The 19,336-nt window shown below is 42.4% G+C and overlaps 1 protein-coding gene across 2 annotated transcripts in view; it reads left to right on the top strand.

Annotated features, from left to right (window-relative positions):
* LOC144827656 (gamma-aminobutyric acid receptor subunit gamma-4-like) overlaps positions 1 to 14,723 on the top strand; it is a 2,222,498-nt gene extending 2,207,775 nt beyond the window's left edge. For both annotated transcript variants that reach the window (XM_078685892.1, XM_078685893.1), the window contains exon 9: positions 14,357 to 14,723. In XM_078685892.1, the coding sequence (XP_078542018.1) occupies positions 14,357 to 14,635 (279 nt within the window). In that variant the 3' untranslated portion in view covers positions 14,636 to 14,723. The remainder of the gene's footprint in view (positions 1 to 14,356) is intronic.
* The last annotated feature ends 4,613 nt before the right edge of the window (positions 14,724 to 19,336 follow it).

Here is a 19,336-nt window from a genome sequence, read left to right as displayed (position 1 = left end):
CACCTATTTGCAAAATACCATATCGAAATTGCAGGTATAGAGATTCTGCTAGCAGTGGCTCTATCTCGTCAAGGAAGGGCTCTAGATTTGCTACGTTTTTGAAAGCCAGAAACTTCACGGTTAAGGACCCAATGGTCATGTTAATTACTAAATTGGACATTATGTGAGCCCAGAATATCTCTTTTAGATGTTTTTTGCAGGATACTGTTAGCTGTTCTGGGTCGTTCCAGTAATGAGGTAGACCCAACTTTTGCATCCATGACCTAACGTGGGTTAACCACGGGATGTCTTTGGGTCTTCTCACCCTTAGAATTTCCTCCAGGCCAATTTTATAATGAGTCAGTTCAGGGGTTGACCAGATCCTGATCCAGAATAAGAGTGGCCTTAATGCCGCATGGTGGGATATACGTTTTATATTCAGGTCCAGAGTTACAGGCAACAGCTGCGTCCTATTGGGGAGTTTTAATAGTTGTCTGTAAAATATGTTTTCTTCCCGCTCAAAGTTTTTCTTGCACTGTGGGCCCCAGATCTCGGCCCCGTGTAGCTCTGCCGCTTGTGCTTTTATTTTATATACCTCCAGTGCAGGAGAAATTGCCCTGCATGAGCTAGCCTCATTTTTTTTAGAATAGGTGCCGAGTACTGAACCAGCATTATCCTGCTCTTTTCGATTTGGCCTTTCCAAGTCATTTTACTATCCAGGTTTATTCCCAGGTAATTGAAGCTATCTACATATTCTAGTGGCTGATTGTTTAAAACAAGGTTCTTTATAAATGTTCTGTGGGGGTTTAGTGCCATATATTTGGTCTTGCTGGAGTTTATTTCTAGGCCCTTCTGCGAGCAATATCTGTCAAAGGTATCAACTAGAGATTGAAGTCCCTTGGGGGTTTGTGATATTAAAATAGTGTCATCGTCGAATAAGGCCGATACCACTTCGCCCCCAAGGCGAGGGGAATCGTGTTTGCAGTCTAGCAAAAACTCGGGAATGTCATTAACATAGAGTGAGAAGAGGGTTGGTGCCAAGACGCACCCCTGTCTTACTCCTCTTCTCACTGGATTTGGTTTGGTTAATTCTCCCCTTGGTCCCCAGCGTACCGTAGCAAAGCTTCCTGCATGTAACTTTACCATTTGTGTTAATATTTCCAGTGGTACCCCAATTTTCCTTAATGTCTCCCATAACTGGGAGCGAGGGACTAAATCGAATGCAGCCCTTAAATCTATAAAAGTGACATAAAGGATGCCCTTCCTAAAGAGAATGTATTCCTAGAAAATGCACGTAAACCTAAATACTTGATCAAGTGTACTTGTTTTTGATCTGAACTCTGCTTGGTATTTAGTTAAAATATCCACCTCATCCATCCAATCTATCAATCTATTTAAAATATGCCTAACATGAATTTTCTGAAGTATGTCTAATAAACTAATTGGGCGGTAATTGGCTGGGTCCTGTCGATTACCCTTTTTAAAAATAGTGACGATCTCCGCCCCTTTCCACGTGTGGGGAATTGGTGTTCCGGCAGCTATCGAGTTACATAAAAAATTTACATAGGGACTCCAAACTTCTAAATCATGTTTTATTAGGTCGCCTGGAATCCTGTCTGGGCCTGGGGCCTTCCCAGCTTTAATAGCCCCTATTGCAATTTTTGTCTCCTCCAAACTAAAGTGCAAGACTGTATCTGAGGTTAAGTCCTCTATTTCGTCTCTGGTGGCGGAGACGCCCTCGCTATAATCCTGGTAGAGGTTAGTAAAGTGGTCTACCCAAGTTTTCTCATCTAAGTAGAGATCTTTGTTGCTTTTCTCAGTTTTATTTCCGTTGGCGATTAGGCACCAAAAGGCAGCCTGGACCTTAGCTCTGGCAGCGATAATTAAATCTGTCCATATGTCTTCGTCCCAGGCTTTTTTTGCTTCTATTATAATCTTTTTATACTTTTGCCTGTATGCACTAATTTCCGTGTGGCTCTTGTTTTTAATAGCATGCACAAGCTCCGTCTATGCTACTCTGCATTCCTTGCTGTACCAGGGGTTGGCTAACTCGTAGTGCTTACTTATCCCTGTATCTTCCTTTTTGTACAGCTTTGTCAGTAACAGGAGTAAAGCTTCTACTAAGGTGTAATGTAATTTTAGTATCCTTTCATCTCCTTTAAATTCTTCGAGTGGGGCGGCAATGTCAGAGAATGTATTATAAATGTCTGCCATTTTGTCATCTTTAGCTAGGATATAAGGCCACTTCAAGGCCCTTCTATTGTTACTTGTTTGTAGCTCTCCATTTAATGTAGTACCCCCTTCCACCCGTGGATTTTTGGTTTTAAATAGGTGTGGTTCTAATTGCAATTCTAAAGGGTAGTGATCGCTCTCCTCCCTGTTCATAACCCTCAAGTCTATAGTAATGTACCATAGGTTCATAGACACCATTATATAGTCTATCTGGCTTGAGTTACCTCTGTGGAATGTGCAACCTCGGTCTATCGGAGGGTAGGCGTCCGTTGCACGCTCGTAATTCGTGTCCTACCGCAAATTTTAAAATCTGAGATGCCGCGACCGTGCATTTAACCTCGCTGCTGGCATCAAGGGTGGGGATCTTATATGCCACATCTTGCTCTTCGAAAAGGTCACTTATGCCAATCATGGGTTCATATTTGCAGTTGAAGTCCCCTCCACAGATTACACTGGACTCCGCCTCAACTGAATCTAGGAAAAAGTCAAGTTGTTCTATTACTGGTGATTGGCTACAACTACTACATGGTCTATTATAAACGTTAAGCAGATATATAATCCTTTTGTCCTGCGTTAGAAGTTTTAATCCCAGTATATCCGGGGAATCAATATGCAAGGGAGTTATATCTACTTCTAAGGTGATGGTTATCCATATGACCAGTCCACCTGAGGGTCTACCTCTACCGCACTGGGTAGCATTTACACTATATGTTTTGTAACCCGGTCTTTGTGGGGATTCTTGTGACCAAGTCTCCTGCAGGAGTACTACATCGTACTGATCTATGTACTCACTCCAGGAGCCGTCGACTACGTTTTTATTGAGTCCTGCGATATTCCAGGAAATCAACTTTGTGTCTGAACATGTAGTGTCTCCCCTGGCTGCTACCATAACTTCAGGATCTATGGTTATTGGTAGGATGTTCGCTACCTCCTGCTCTATTTGTTGGTTTAGATTTAAATTTTCATCTGCTAGGACTGTTCTTGGTGCAGCACCGTCGTTTATTGTGTTTTTCCCCGAGGCTCCCAGTGTTATCTTATTTATATTCTCTGCTCTAGTAGGACTGTTTACCTTCAGACCTGCTGTTTCTTTTTTGTCACTTAGTCAATCCAGGTCATCTAAGGTGGATAAGTCCGAAAATCTATTGGTTACTGCTAAATTGGTTGGTCATCATGCTACACTTACCACCCTGAGCTGGTTTATAAAAATATCCCACTGCAAGGGTGTGAATATCTGTGTTCTGGTATGGGCTTTCTTCCTGACAATCTAATATCTTCCTTACAATTTGTGGTCTTCTAAAGATTACCACCACGCAATCCCCTCTAATGTTTTTGGGACCTTCCCCCACCCAACCAACTCTACGGATCATCAATATTTCATCTACTTTTGTAGGGTGGAAGCATTTGAATTTTGCTAGCCAATTTACAGTTTTGTTCCGGAGATCAATCCACGATTCTCTTTGGTTACGTCTTAGAGTTGGAACCCCAGTTAACACAATTACATAAGGACAGGAAGCAGGGGGGAGCTGCAACACATCCTCATTCGGTACTAGATCGGTGCCTTTGGGACTATACATTTTCGATTTCCCCAAGTGACTGCCTACGATGTCTAGGGTTGGTGGTTTAGGCCTAGCACTTACTGTACCTTCCTGAGTTGTCTCACTAGCTGAGTGGCCCTCCTTGGTTACCTGCTGCTTAGGATCCCCTGCGCTGATGCCAGCCACTGTACTCACGTTAGTTATTCTATTATTTCCTCCGGCTGGTGTTTTATTTTTTGTGTTATTCCTAGAGGGATTACTGGCTTTCTCTGTGCGTGTGTCAGCCCTGCCTTTTACTCTCCATTTGTTTATTCGTTTTCTCAACATTTGTTTCGAGGTTGCTTAAACATGATCTCAAGCTTTCTTCCATTTTTCTAGTCTCTCTCCAAGTACGTTTTCCATTAGAGTTGTAATTTTGATCTCTGTTTTCTCGGCCAACTGTTCAGCCCAGTGTTCACCACCACAGGGCTCTGTTTGGGTACTAATTGGTTTCTTTTGTGGAATAGTTGCCCGCACTCCAGCTACCTTGTTTTTTCCATTCGCTGACACTACCTTCTTATTTTTGTTGTTGCGTGGTGGTGATCTCTTTGGTGGGCCCATGTGTCGATTCGTATTGTCTAGTGCAACGCTTTGATTACGCATCCTAAATGCAAGGGGTGGACTGATTACGCTGTTTGTTGGGTCCCGTGTATCGGGTATAAGTAAGTTAGGGGTAGTGGATAACCTTGGAGCATTAGTTATTATTATTGCAGGGCTTGGTGGAACTATACCTGTTGGATTAATTAGTGATAGAGATAGGTCTGTACTAGTGTCGCTGGAGTGGCTAGTTTCCAAAGTGCTATCAGGGTCTGGATTTGGCACTTTTGGCTCCGTTTTCCCCTGCCCTGAGCGACAAAACTCTATGCTTGTTTGGACTAGCGCTAAAGGCTTTGTTACAGGTGATATGGCTTTCCCTATTACTCCTAGGGATGACCTTTTGGCCGCAAGACCCATAGATAGCTTTCTTTCAGTAAGAATTATCTCTTTCTCGAGGACTGATTCGGCTCTATCCAGAAAAGCATCAAGTGAATCGACCACACTAGACCCCACCCTTGGCCCTGTTTTCTGTCTTGCAGTCATAATTAGTTCCACTCCTTATACTCGATAAAAATTTAATGTCACAAACCAATTTTCCAGCTGCGGTCTCCTCTTGATACACAATGGACTTGGAGTTGCAAAATTAAGGGGTGTAGCCCGGCCCGGCCTCCTCTGGCTCCGGATGGCGACAGATGGCCCCACCCTTGACCCGGGCTTAGCCCGGCGCCGCCCGCGCGCGATCCGCGATGCGGAGGTAGCGCCGGTAATTTATGCGCCTCTGTGCGCGGTGTTGAGCATCAGTGGGTGGGACTGCCCCGCAAAGACTCCTGGGACGTGTAGTCCCCCCGCTCTGCGGCCGCTCGTAGGTGGAATAAGCGGTGGCGGGGGGGACTAGCAGGTGGCAAAGAAGCGGATCCCGGGTCAGAAGCAGCACAACAGAAATGGACCCAGTGCACACAAGGGGTGCAAAGTAAGTTTCAAGCGTCGCCCGTGAGGCGGAGTTAGCGCCGGTAATTTATGCGCCTCCGGGCGCGGTGTTGAGCGTCAGTGGGCGGGACTGCCCCGCAAAGACTCCTGGGGCGTGTAGTCCCCCCGCTCTGCGGCCGCTCGTAGGTGGAATAAGCGGTGGCGGGGGGGACTAGCAGGTGGTAAGGAAGCGGATCCCGGGTCAGAAGCAGCACAACAGAAATGGACCCAGTGCACACAAGGGGTGTAAAGTAAGTTTCAAACGTCTCCCGCGACACGGAGGTAGTGCCGGTAATTTATGCACCTCCGGGCGCGGTGTTGAGCGTCAGTGGGCGGGACTGCCCCGCAAAGACTCCTGGGGGGTGTAGTCCCTCCGTTCTGTGGCCGCTCGCAGCTCGAATAAGCAGCGGCAGGGGGGACTAGCAGGTGGCAAGGAAGCGGATCCCGGGTCAGAAGCAGCACAACAGAAATGGACCCGGTGCACATAAGGGGTGCAAAGTAAGTTTCAAGCGTCTCCCTAGTTTTCTGGTTTTGGGTCCTTTTATTACAATTATTGAAATGATATAAATGATAAGGGCCCCTTTGTTATCTGTGATATCTTTAGCTGATCTTGTTATTTTAGCAAACAGGTTTTTCATTCTGGGACTTGTAGATTAAAGTTATTCATTAGCAGTGCCAACTTCAAAATCAAGCATGTAATCTGTCGGTGACTAAAAATCTAAGACTGACTAATGGTGACACAAAAGTAAGGAGGGAACTTTGCAGCTATGAAAATAAAATGTTAAAGTGCTGCAATATATTAACTTTTGAGGTTACGCAGTCCTCTTCTGTAACACAGTCCTCTTTTTTGGGCAGCACCAGTGCTGGAAATTGATAAAGTATGCTGACAGTTCATAAATTGATTAGAGGGTTGATAGCAGGGAGTAGACCGAGTCAGGAAGGGGTGGAGTTAGGATGAGTGGCAGTCAGGCTAGGATATTTCTGTGCAAATGCATTTTTTCTCCAAACTTTGCCCCCATATTATTACCAGCAGATATCAATGCTATACTAAAGCTGTCATGAAACACAATATGTTTCATGAGTTGAGAATAATTTACAAGCGTCTCTGCTATTCTCACTTCAGGTAAAAAATGTCTAAATCTCGGATAACAAACTCACTTCTATTGATACCATTAAAAGCAAGAATCGTGTTATGATCTGACCTGTGAAACCCCCCCGTTTCTTGGAAAATTTGGTACACCACTACTGTGGTGTGGGATGCCCTGGTGGAGTCTCACTCATCATAAAAGCTATGTCAAAATACATTTTAGCTGTGCTTTCCAGTTTCCACCATTCATAAAATGTCTTCTGTTGTAGGCATTGTGACAAGAAGTTACATGTAGGTTTCTTTGACAGTAGCGGACCCAACGCTTCTACTATCTGTAGCGGAGGGTAGTACCCATAGTCATCCAAAAGTTTCAGCCCAGCTAGATGTTCAGGTCCGGGGGAACGAGCAGCAGCCTGATAGTCTGGCCGGAGACAGGTTGGGCTCTCTTTTTCAGTCACTGAGGGTGGACTTAATGACTACATTTGAAATTTCTGAGAGTAACCAGAAAGCTATCCATGACAGGTTTGACCTTCTTGAGTCTATATTAGATGATATTACCGCCCGGACTGTAACTCTGGAGTTGAAAGTCACCACTTTGTCTGAATTTGTTCAGGGGAACTCCAAGGATATTGATACCCTAAAAATTCAGAATAGATCCCTTGCTATGGACTTGGAGGGACTAGAGACGCAAGCCTGTAGGTATAATCCCAGAATTTTGAAGATACCAGAAGGGGAAGAGCAGGAAGATATCAAGGGGTTTGTCTGTAAGTTATTAAGGGATGGAGTTTTAAAAGATCGGCTCGACATTGATCTGGATGCAGAGATACAAATGGTGCACAGGGACCCCTTTAAGTTACATACGGATAGGAAAGCCCCCAGGAAGATCCTTGTTAATTTTCAGACTTACAGCGTCAAGGAGTTAATTTTAGGTAGATGCCTATCCCGATCTGTCCTTCATTACCGTGCCAACCCATATCAGATTCGATCAGATATTGGAGTAAGAACAGCCCAGAGGCAGTGGGAACTGGGTTCCAGAATGCCCGAATTGAGATCATTCGGGGCACAAGTTCAAATGAAGTTCCCTGCCTTATACATTTTATTCCGCCACATAATCTTTAATAACTGTAGCCAGCCTGAAGATGTGGACGATCTCTTATCTCAAATGAGACAGAAATAAAATGATAACAAGAAAACTGAACTGGGTTGCGACATGAGAAGAGCACGAATGAATGAAGAAGAAGAGAGCGAACGAACGAATAGTGACAGCACAGGTGGAGGATGTTTTAATAATGTCTTAAAAAAAAAGAGAACATAAAAAAAGAGATAAAACATACATAAAACACCCTAAATGTAGGTACTATAATTATATTAATAGCCATAAAAACCATAAAAGCCATAAAAGCATGTCTCTTTTTAGTTTAGTAGAGGATAATCCAGCCAACAGTTGTCCTCATATAATTTTACCCTTCAGAATAGCAGATCTGGAGCTTAAAACAGCTTTGTACACGGACGACCACCTCCTATATACTCCCAATCATGTTGAGGCAATTCCTCGGCTATTCGAAGCGACTGAGGAATTTGGAAGGTTATCTGGGTACAAAATTAATAAGGGAAAAACAGATATAATGGGGTGGAACAATCTATCAGTCATCCAGGGGGCTAGACAAAAAATGTGGTATTTGGGAATCCATCTTACTCAAAAATTGACCGATATCCCTAAAGTCAGTTGGCAGATTGTTGAGAAGAAAATCTCTAAAATCTTAACAAGATGGGGAAACCTGCCACTGAATTTATGTGGGAGAGTCAATCTTGTAAAAATGACTATACTTCCCAAAATAACCTTTCTTTTTAATACTATCCCGCTACCCTTTGCCCTGAAAGACATTATTAGCCTACAATGGAAGATTGGATCCTTTATATGGGCTGCAAAATCACCCAGGATTGCCTGTAAGAAATTAAGGAGAGGGTTGAAGATAGGTGGTTTGGCCCTACCGGATTTATTTTTATACTGCCATGCCTTTCACTTCAAGAATTTTAGATTACTGGCCAATAAATTGGATTCTTCTTCACAGTGCCGCCTTTTTCAGGCGTTACTGCATGACCAGCCACAGGGTCTGGAATTCCTTCTTTTCAAATTTGGTGACCAAAAATTTTATTAAAAAGTCCGTCTTAAGATTCTGCAGACAGCACTTAAGAATTGGACATATGTCCGGAGAACTTTGGGGATTCCCTATTATAATACACATGCCCCAATTTGGGATTCCCCAGGCACTCCGGAATGTCTTCAAGACCAACTGTCCCAGCCGCTTAAAGCGGCAGGTCTTAAGAGATGGGGGGATCTTTGTGTCAACTCATGTCTTATGAGCTTGGAGTCTCTAGCGATTTTGACCAACAGGTCTTTAACAAGATTCAAATTCTATCAAATTTCTGCCTGGTGGTCAAGGCAATCGCTGGGGATCGAAGGTGAAACAGGGATCCTAGATTATATCTGCAGGGGCGGAGTTGGGAAACGGGAGGTCTTGTTTTGGTATAGGTCATTTGTGGGGGTAAAAGACACCCTGGACTCTTAATTGGCGAACCTCTGGGGTAATGTTTTATCTGATAGCCCTGAGGTGGTTCAAAAAATATGGACAGATTCATTTCCTATGTCTCAGAGTTTAATAAAACCTGCAAATCTGAGAAAAAAATCATCTGTTCACAGCGTACAGGGTTTATTGGACCCCGGCCAAATTATCTAAGATCATGCTAGATAACTATCTTTGTTCTTGATGCAAACTTCCGGCAGCAGACGACCGACATATGTTTTTAGAATGTTCAGAGATCTCTGGATATTGGGAGGTTGTTTGTGGCTTTCTAGAGAATGTTCTTTCAATTCCAATTATATGTTCTCCTAGATTGTTTTTTTTTGGTTTGCCACCGGAATATAACATGAATAGCTTTGCATCACAATTTTTATTCTATGTGATAATTATAGCAAGGAGAGAAATTTGTAGGGAATGGAAGTCGGAGGCCCCCCCTAGGTTTGCTGACTGTTTAAAAAACATCATGACGGTCAATAAGTCTGATATGGCTTGTGATGCAGCGAGTACTGACAGGGTTTGGTCTGCACTGGTGGCCTGGTCGAAGATCTAACGGTAGTCCAATGATTATGCCAGAGGTTTGTGGTTCGGTCCTCCCTAGTTCCCGTGGCGGTCCATCGGAGGGAAAGGGAGTTGGACAAGGAGACAGCCTACCTCTGCGGGATTCCTGCTCGCCGCACACTGATTCCAGGGCGGCAATTACCGTAGGTTAAAAGTGAACACCTGAGAAGGCATATGTGAACAAGAATGCAGGCTGAGTGAGGAAGTCTGTTGATTTACTCACAGACTAATATTAGGAATACGTTTTACCATATATCAGCTACACCATGTACCTATAAATGTCAGCATTGATTCCTGAGGCACTTTAAACAGGACTTATCATTTTAGTTCCGCTGCTAGGGGAGTTACTCAATATGTTACCCAGCCTTCAGATCACAGCTCAACAGGTGGACTTTCCTTAAGTTGATTGGATGCTTCTCCTTGTCGAATTCCATGCATGATATTGCTACATGGGTCAAAGGAAAAAAAGGAAGACTTGTGGCTCGAGCTAACATAAGGGGTTTCCTTGAAATTTTGAAGGGAAGAAACCAGACCTGAGTGGGTGAAGTCTGCTCACAGGGGAGGTGTACTGCAATATCACTGTAAACCATCATTATTGTTTCTTCCAGTAAGCTTGTGCAATAGGTTAGAACATCAGCAGGCTGATGCAAGTAAGGCCAATAGGGGTGGAAGTCTGATGTGGTATCACTGAATTGGGTAGGTGACACATTACGGATCTCTCCACCCTATCGATTTGTGGGATGTGTGACAGGTATGGTGATGAACCTATGTATGGAGTGAGGAAGGTCCCACTCTGGATTCGGATTCCTAAACACTTGTGGAGTCTGTTTTCTGGAGAAATGGCTCTAGCTCACTGACTCATTCTCAGAAGCAGTAGACTTTCCTTGCATCCTTCCTACAGAAGAAATGTCAAGAAGGGCCCCCAAACAGGAAAGAAGTTGTCAATGTCTGACCTGAGGGTAATCTCATCTGGGGCTCCAGAAGCACAGGTGAAGGGCTGAACCCAAGAAGAGACTTCTCATACATAGGGAGGAAAGCCAAGCAGCTTCTGATGTAGATTTTTTAATCATGAGATTCTTGAATCCAACAGTAGATTCTTGAATCCCACTCTGGCCTGCCACTCAGATGGGGCATATGGTCATGGCATTTGGGTTGGCCACATGAGTGCAATATGATCTTTGTGGGTAATCTCATCTGGGGCTCCAGAAGCACAGGTGAAGGGCTGAACCCAAGAAGAGACTTCTCATACATAGGAAGGAAAGCCAAGCAGCTTCTGATGTAGATTTTTGAATCATGAGATTCTTGAATCCAACAGTAGATTCTTGAATCCCACTCTGGCCTGCCACTCAGATGGGGCATATGGTCATGGCATTTGGGTTGGCCACATGCGTGCAATATGAACTTTGTGGGTGATGTGAGGCTTGCGGGGGTAATAACTGACAAATTGATAGCATTCATATGACAGCCAAAGTCCTGAGTTGCATGGTTCTTGTCAAGCAGCAAGGAAGACACTCTGAGTGGAAATGCTCTGAGCAATGGGTGGAAGAGGCGGTCTTGGACAAGAGGTAGACGGAGCAGTGGCCAACACCTGTGACAAAAAATAACAATAAGCACCACACAAGTGACTTAAAGCCTGGGTTCTTGGGACTGCAGGCAGGAACAGTGGTCTATCATGAAGGCTGCCAGGAATGCCACAGGCCAGGAGGCTTTCAGGGCTGGAAAGTAGTGCGTGTCCAAGCCAGAAGAGTCAATTACAGCAAGCTAAGGTGAAGAAAGCAGCAGAGAAAGAGGCAATACAAGTGAGTATCATCAAGCCTCCAGAGCGAGTGCCTTATGTTTTGGGTGTCAGATAGCCCCTCAGGCTTACCTCTGGCTGCTGTAGGATGTCACCAGGAGCTCAGGGTAGAAAATCCCTCACGATGACGCCCATCAAGGCACAAAATATGCTAGGCAGAAGGTTCCACTCTAGACTTGTGAGCAATCACCACAGAGAAATCTCAAATTGGATAAATGTTTCCTTTCTGGCTTTGGGTTCCCCAAGAGACCAGGAGCATAACTGCACTTGTGTTTCCATTAATAGAGAAGGGGTACTGTTGCACGATCTACGTTAACTGGGGAGCCACAGACCTTAGCAATGTTGTAGAATGCCAAAGATGAAAGGTGTGTTTTTGGGTTGGTGAAAAGCAGTTTGTATAAGGGTTGCATTAAAATGCTCATTGACATTAAAATGTTCTTTTTTTTAGAGCACTGATGAAGCCAATAGGGTGTGGCTTTCAATAAATGACTAATGACCAATTCTTTGCGGTAAAGTCAATAGGTTTATAAACTAACATGTTGCAGTGCGAGTCAAATTCTATTGGTCTAATTTCAACATTGTGAGACTTGTTTAGAAGGGTGTCCATGTTTTTACTTTCCTTTTTGTACATATCTGTAATTATATGTGTAGTAATTGGTTGTGCTTATATTAAAGCATGTTTTCATTTAAAAAGGAAAACGCACTGACTGATTGTTATTCGAGGCGTTGCTGAGTTTGGAATGTCTAGCCCCCAGCACCTCTCTGAGCCAGATTAGTATTGTTCTGTCTCACTATCCTTTGATTCCAATGCTCAATGAGGTACTTAGATCTTTTTTTTAAGAATCAACAGTTGACATAATTCAGCCCAAGTAGCGCCTGATTGCCCTGAAATTTCTCACAACCCTCCTATATGCAAATCTGGCTTTATTTGAAAAAGTGTGGAAGGCATGTTGGTCAAGATGCTAAAGTCACAGCTCCCTTACTGGCAGTGGATTAGAGGTATTTGGTGAACTGGATTGTATCCACTGGTGAAATTATTGTATAAGAACCATTTCGAACTTGAAATCGCAGGATCCCGACCTACCTGGGGGTTTCCCTATCGAGCGAACGTTACCATGGGATTCATGAGGTATACTGTATAATATCGAATACCGTCCACTGCTGTCCATCTTTTATGACCCTATTTTCCAATTATCTGCCCCTCGCCTGTCCTTGTCCTGATGAAGACCCTCTAGCAAGGTTCTACTGTACCCCTCCATTAATTTGGGTCGAAACGTCGACACTCTTTGCATTCTCCCAGCCTCTATTTTGATATATCATTTATGATTCTATTCTTATGAGGCATGAGTTTATTGAAACAATTGTTGTAGGAATTGCTATTTTTAGTTTGTTATCAATTATTAGTGTTTTTACTATGGTCGTAATGACCAGTGTTTCATCAATTGTATAGTTTCCTCACTTTTCACTCACTACCTTCCCTTCCCTTTCCCTTAGGGGCATTCAATTGTGATTTATTATTGATGTATTTTATGAATTTTGTTCTACTGTACACGTTGTGATTAAAAACAATGTTTTGATATCCTTATTTTGAATTTATTCAAGATAATATCTATTGATAGTACTTGGGACCACTTTGTTGATATCACTCATTCACCCAGGTCCCAGTGACTTATTGGGTAAACCTATGTTTTTATAGCACAGTCAAGACAAGAAGGCCCAAACCTGGAGACTATAACACCTGTGGGTAGTTGAAAGAATAAACTAAAACCTTGAATAAATTAGTAAAGCTGCTACCATCATCTGTAAAAGTGCAGCAGAAGAGGCTCAAGCAGAGAGTAGGTGTGATGTATTTTACAATGGTCCTCTTTGCAGAGGGGCAAGACACTGTTCAGTGTACATTTAATTTTTACTCGGTCCACTCATCCACTTCCTTAGCCATCAAGAGAATAGAAACAGTGATGTTTGGTTGGCTCCCACTGCAGTTGACATTTGACCAATGTATCATAGTCCACCTGGGCCTTGTACATCACCCTCACCATATTGCTGATTTGCGTCTTCTTTGCTCTTCCTCAGTCACTCCTCTTTTTCATTCTCCCTGGATAAGAATCTGCACACATTGGCAGCTCAGCCTCTGATGCCATTTCCCTCTCCACACCAGTCTGCATTGATTTGAATGAACCATCCCATCTGTTCTCCTTGCTTCCCTACTTCCCCATTGCTCCTTGTATGAGTGTTCCTGCCCCTATCCCCAAATGTCCTTTCCTTGCATTGTCCATGGGGTACTCCATGAAGGGTACTTTCTGACTGGGTAGTATGGTGTTTAGGTTGTGCTTAAGGGCACAGAGAGCAGAATGAGGGATCATGGAGAGCTGTCCTAGACAAGTGTGTCTCTCCGCTCACTCTGTTGCCTTCACATCTGTGGGTGCTTGAATGGAGTTGGACATAGTGGACAGCTAGGAAGCTGCAAACCTGCAGCGACTCATTTACCATGGGCTCAAGGTGGGTAGTGCTGGGAGGAAAGACAATGATGTTCTTTTGCTACCCTTGTTGCCTCACTGGGTGTATCGTCTGCCCCTTCCTGATTTTTTCCGATTATCCCGAGCTAGCAAAGCTCTAGCATCACAACCTGTACATCAGCAGGAGATGTGGTTGACTACTTGAGAGCATGTCCTCTCAGTGATCTTGTGTCACTAATGGGGAATGTGTGCATTTATCTTGCGATGTTGCTGGTCATGCATATTATGCTCGGTTTGTGTGACATTGTCTTCTTGGAGCTTAAGAAAGCCTTTTCAGTATACAAGAGACACAACAGTTGGCACATCCAACAGAAGTTCTTTTCTGATAGTAATAGGCGAAATTGAGCTAGATGACTAGGAGAAGGCGAGCCTTCAATTAAATATTGAGCAGAAAATGTCCACATGCATTCAACAAGTTGTTTTTTCTGTGTGCGCGGAAGGGGTGGTTATTCTGTTTCACCAAATGTAAACCAGTGCCTTTTCCTCAGACGCCTCTTCGGATAATAATGACTATTTTCTCTGCTTTGCAGCCTTCTTCTGATCCAGACGCCATGCCTTCTTACGCAACTATCACAATTAATAATGTCATGCACTGGTCGGAAGTGGAAGAAGCGCCAGGGTCCCCGTGCCTGGAGGGGAAGGAATGTCAGAGTTTTTTCTGCTGCATTGAAGACTGCCGGACAGGAACATGGCGGGAGGGGCGCATCCGCATTCACATCTCTCGCCTGGACTCCTACTCTCGCGTTTTCTTCCCCACCGCCTTCCTGCTTTTTAATATTGTTTATTGGATTGCTTATCTCTATCTCTAGTTTCTTCATGACTTACATATAAATAAATCTAACATACTGTACATTATTAAAGTTCTCACTAAATTTAGCAATTTCTTATTTCATTAAAAATTTCTTTCGGAATAAGCTGTGATGGTGAAGTTTGTTGTGGTGTAAGCTTTACTGACAAGTGGATTGACTTCCATGGGAGCATTTTGAGACCTACTCTCGTATAGTAACACTTTAGAATAACAGTTCACTTCTGACGTTTTTTGGAATCTGAGACAAATACAATTTTGCCCTCTGAGTCTCATCTAGTGACTATCAAGGCAAACAGGAACAGTGTAAGAAGGACATGTTGCCTATGTTCTTCTTTCTTTATTTTCTGCCTCTTCCATAAGAGACAGTGAATGAAGAAAGAAGAACATAGGGAACATTTCCTTGTTACTAGGTATTTGAACCCAGTTCCTTTTGTGCTTGAATGGATTTCTCTCTTTTTGTTTTTTGAAGTATACATACAGGCACAGCGACAAGTAAGGCCAGATTGGGACAGAAGATAGTCCCAGGCACCAAATTAAAAGTGCCCCCTATTAGCAAATCAGATAGCTCAACAAGTGGACCACATTTCTAGTAAAGTCACGCTGAATATGTGTTTTGAAAAGTATGGCAGACTGTATGAATGTGTGCTTGCAGCAAGTCATTTCTAGTTCCAAAATATAAATGCTGTGGTTCATGAAAAATGTCTTGCATTAATTATTCTATATAGCCAACATGTGAATGAAAAACGTCTCTTAAATTAGGTCTGCACCACATTCCAAATATATATAATCAGATCATTTCATACTAAGTCCAAATTGAAGAAATGCAAAATATTTCTTCCATGAAGATTGTAAGTTACCTTTAGACTTCAAATTCCGTCTTATATTATATGTAACTCCATCTGATAAACAAAAACATGTGCTCCAATTGCCATCGGATAATTATTATCAATTCCAAATGTCACAACCAATATCTAGGCCACCGTATCTGCAGGCCATGTACTCCAAACAACGCCGATCACCTGCTTGAGCAAAGTCGTGCCCGAATTTAAAGTCTAAAGGTAACTTACAATCTTCATGGAAGAAATATTTTGCATTGTAGTTCTACGGTATTAACTTGCTTCAAAAGATTGATAAATGCCCTGAAGAAGTTCTGATTTTCAGAATGAAACGCATCAGCAGTGGCTCAAAAATATAAAGGAAAATAAAAACACATTTGAGAAAGAACCACTACGATTTCTTCAATTTGGAGTTTGCATGAAATGATCTGACTATATATATTTGGAATGTGGTGCAGCACTAATTTAAGAGACATTTATGATTCTCTCTGTTGGTAAGAGTGGTGTTCTTGGACAGAGAGCACTGTTGGAGCACTGTTGGAGCTGGCACACAAAATCATACATTTGTAGTTAGATAATATACTGGTTTATTTTCTGGGGTTGGGGCTGACTTCTTGTAAATTGGTCCACTGTCCAGTCCATGTGTTTGTATGTAAATGAAAACGTAGTGTACATTGAGACGATAAGCATTGACAATGACCATAGCTCTAGCTTAAATGAAAGTGTTATCTCTGTCATTGATGGGTTTTCACACTCAATCTGCTTTCATACATGTGCCCTGTCACTCATACTTGCACATATACCTCCATTCTTTCACCCACTGATTAGTTCTTGCATTCACCTATAACTACAATAATACACACACAAACTCAGCGATATATACAAGATAAATAAAAATAATAAACATTGAAAAGAAACAAAATACTGCTTCTTTAACCTGGCATGCATATGATTGCAAATACAAATAAAACTAAACAAAACATTGGGTGGCTATCTTGCAATACTATTGTACATAGTGTGCCATTGTTTTAGTTCCGTTTAAACTATAAGGGTTACGTTTATTAAGGGGGCCGGATAGGACGTGCAATATTTTTTAAGAAAAGATTACCTGGCCACCAATTTCAGTACTGCTAGTTACTTCTGCAGATTCAAAATACAACGCAACAAGTCATTGCATTTTACTTTCACGATTGTATTATTTCAACTTAATTTGAGACAACCTTTCATTATTTTTGTTGCATTAGAGGAATACACATTTCATTCATTATGTACAATTGATAGCATTAATAAAACTCATAACAAAATAAACAATTCTGAATGAGAAAACAACAACGGGTTACACTAATACAATTACACCAGTCGGTAATTCAAACAATGCCTGTAAGCGCTTGGACAATTATCATTATGCAATTCAATGTGGCGCTTATGACAGGCAGACTGCGGGGACAACTGTCTCTAAAAAAAGGGTTTGCTCTAGGGGGATGTTTCATGTAGTAACACCTTCTCTAGAGTCTCAATTGATGTGGATCCCTCGCAGGCAGATATGGACGTGCCGACACGTTTCCAATCCCCTTCTGCATTAGGGGATTATCATCAGGGCTTAGACCACGGTGTAATCTAAATATTTAACAAAATAATAAATTATAAGTCACACAATTTATCACCCCGTCTCTCTCTACAACTAATGGGCAGATTGAGCACCACTTTTTAGGTACCTTATCTTCATTGCTGTGGTTCTTTCTCTTGTTGGTCCTTCTTCTATACCTAAGCATAGGCAAATTGATTATGTAAGTATGGGACTTTGAGTCTGATCACTTTAGATAGGTGTTGATTCGGTTCTGTTTATATTTATAAAACTTACTGGAGTCCTCGCTCGTCTAATCCGATGACTCCCACCTCGTATCTTTATTTTTGTTTTATAGTTAACCAAGACGGTTCATTAGGGGCTTTGTATTCCACCCTAGAGCAAAATTAAACAGTAGTCATTTGGCCAACCATTATAAACGACTGTTTAGGATTTTAGGCAAGGGATTTGTCCTTGTCTCCTTTCATGTAGTCATAACTTCTTGGAGAAACTGGAGAAAAAAGAGGGGGGGAGGAATTTTAGTCACTTCATGGTGTTGTACATTTCAAGTATGTACGCACATTTATTTATTTGTTCCATACTCGCGCAGCAGGTGTGCGCATCGTTGTTTTGGTGTTGTTACTGCTGATCAAACGAGCCAAATCGCTTGTCTTTAACATACGGTGGCATTCCCAACATGGCAGGTTGAACATCTCAATTGTCTACATCGCTGCGTTTTTAGTCTAATGCATGAGTGCTTTAGTGGTGCGCACGTGTATGACAGTTCCTCATCGCGGCCATGCATTCATCAAGTTGCGCTGCTATTTTTAACCACATTTTCTTAGCAGTTCATTTCCCATTTGAACGATATATTCACTCACGTTTCAACAGTGTTCCTTAAGCCTCAATTCACGAATGGTGTCTCACCACAAACGCGTGTCACGCTGTGCTTGTGCTGGCTCTGCTTATACACTTTCTTCTTCCTGTTTTTCGTACCAAAGGTTTATGGGACTCGTAGTCTTGTGAGGTCATTTCGTTGATGGTTGAAAATGTGGTTAGACAGTCACGATAAGTAGAACCTTTGGCCATTGCTCATTGTTCACACTTGATTCAATTCTGTTAGATCATTCAATCCATTAGTTGTACAATGGAATTTCAGAATTAAATACGCTTCTTTTTTGGACAACATATTTTCCATGCTTCCTCCGCGTGGGGGCGGCTTGACGCTGGACAGAACTGTCCATTCAAAGTCTTTCTCTGAATGGTTGTAGTTCACAAAGTGTTGGACCATCGGGGCAGTCAGTACTTTCTTCTTTATGCGCGATCAATGTTGCACAATTCTCTGGTTAACTTGTTGTGTGGTTTTCCCAATATAGAGTTTGGAACAAGGACATTTGATGGCATAGACAATATTTCTGGTTTTGCAGATGGTAAACTCGGAGTGGGTCCATTTAATGCAATCGTGTGTAAATTCTTGCCCTTCAATAGTAATGCTGCAGACTGAACAGTTTCCGCATTTGCGATGACCTTGTATTGGAGGTAAATTCCACTGAGTGCGCAAATCTTTAACTTTGGAAAGTGCTGTTCCCATATCTGCTCGAATTATCTGTTGGCTGATGCTTTTATTTTTGCGCATGGCGAATAGAGGTTTACCAATTGGACACTCCAACTGTGAAAGGAGGGGTTAATTAGATAGGATGATTTTCTTGTACTTGTTAGTATGGGGCCCAAAGGTAGATACAGATACGAGTTTTTCCATAGATGTTTTTTCTTTTTTAGTTAGCAACGTGTCCCATGGGGTATACCACGCTCTTTTAACAGCATGTTTTAGCAGTTTGCGTGGGTAACCCCGATCTCTTAGTTGGTCACAGAACATTGATGCATTTGCCATGAAATCTTCTTTACGGGTACAATTGTGCCTGATTCTGAGCAATTGTCCGTAAGGTAGATTGTTTTTTAGATTGTTAGGATGAGAACTCTGATAGTGAAGTATGGTGTTCCTATCAGTCGATTTTCGGTGTAGTGTCGTTGTCAATTTTTTGTGTTCTTCAAAAACTTCTACATCAAGAAATGTGAGCGCTGAGCAACTTTTTGTCATCGTGAATTTGATGTCTGGGTGTCTCGTGTTCAACCATTCATAAAATTGTATTAATAGGTTTTCTAGTCCACTCCACACACACCAGATATCGTCGATGTATCTATACCACTGAGTGATACATTCACTGAAAGTATTGTCATTGTGAATGAACCGTTCTTCCAACAGGGCCATAAACAAAATGGCCATTTCTGGTGCAAAGGGACA

This window comes from Lissotriton helveticus, chromosome 4_1 (genome assembly GCF_964261635.1).
Source record: "Lissotriton helveticus chromosome 4_1, aLisHel1.1, whole genome shotgun sequence".
Taxonomy (NCBI): domain Eukaryota; kingdom Metazoa; phylum Chordata; class Amphibia; order Caudata; family Salamandridae; genus Lissotriton; species Lissotriton helveticus.
Note: the sequence above shows the minus strand (reverse complement) of the source record. Positions and strands in the feature narration are given on the sequence as shown.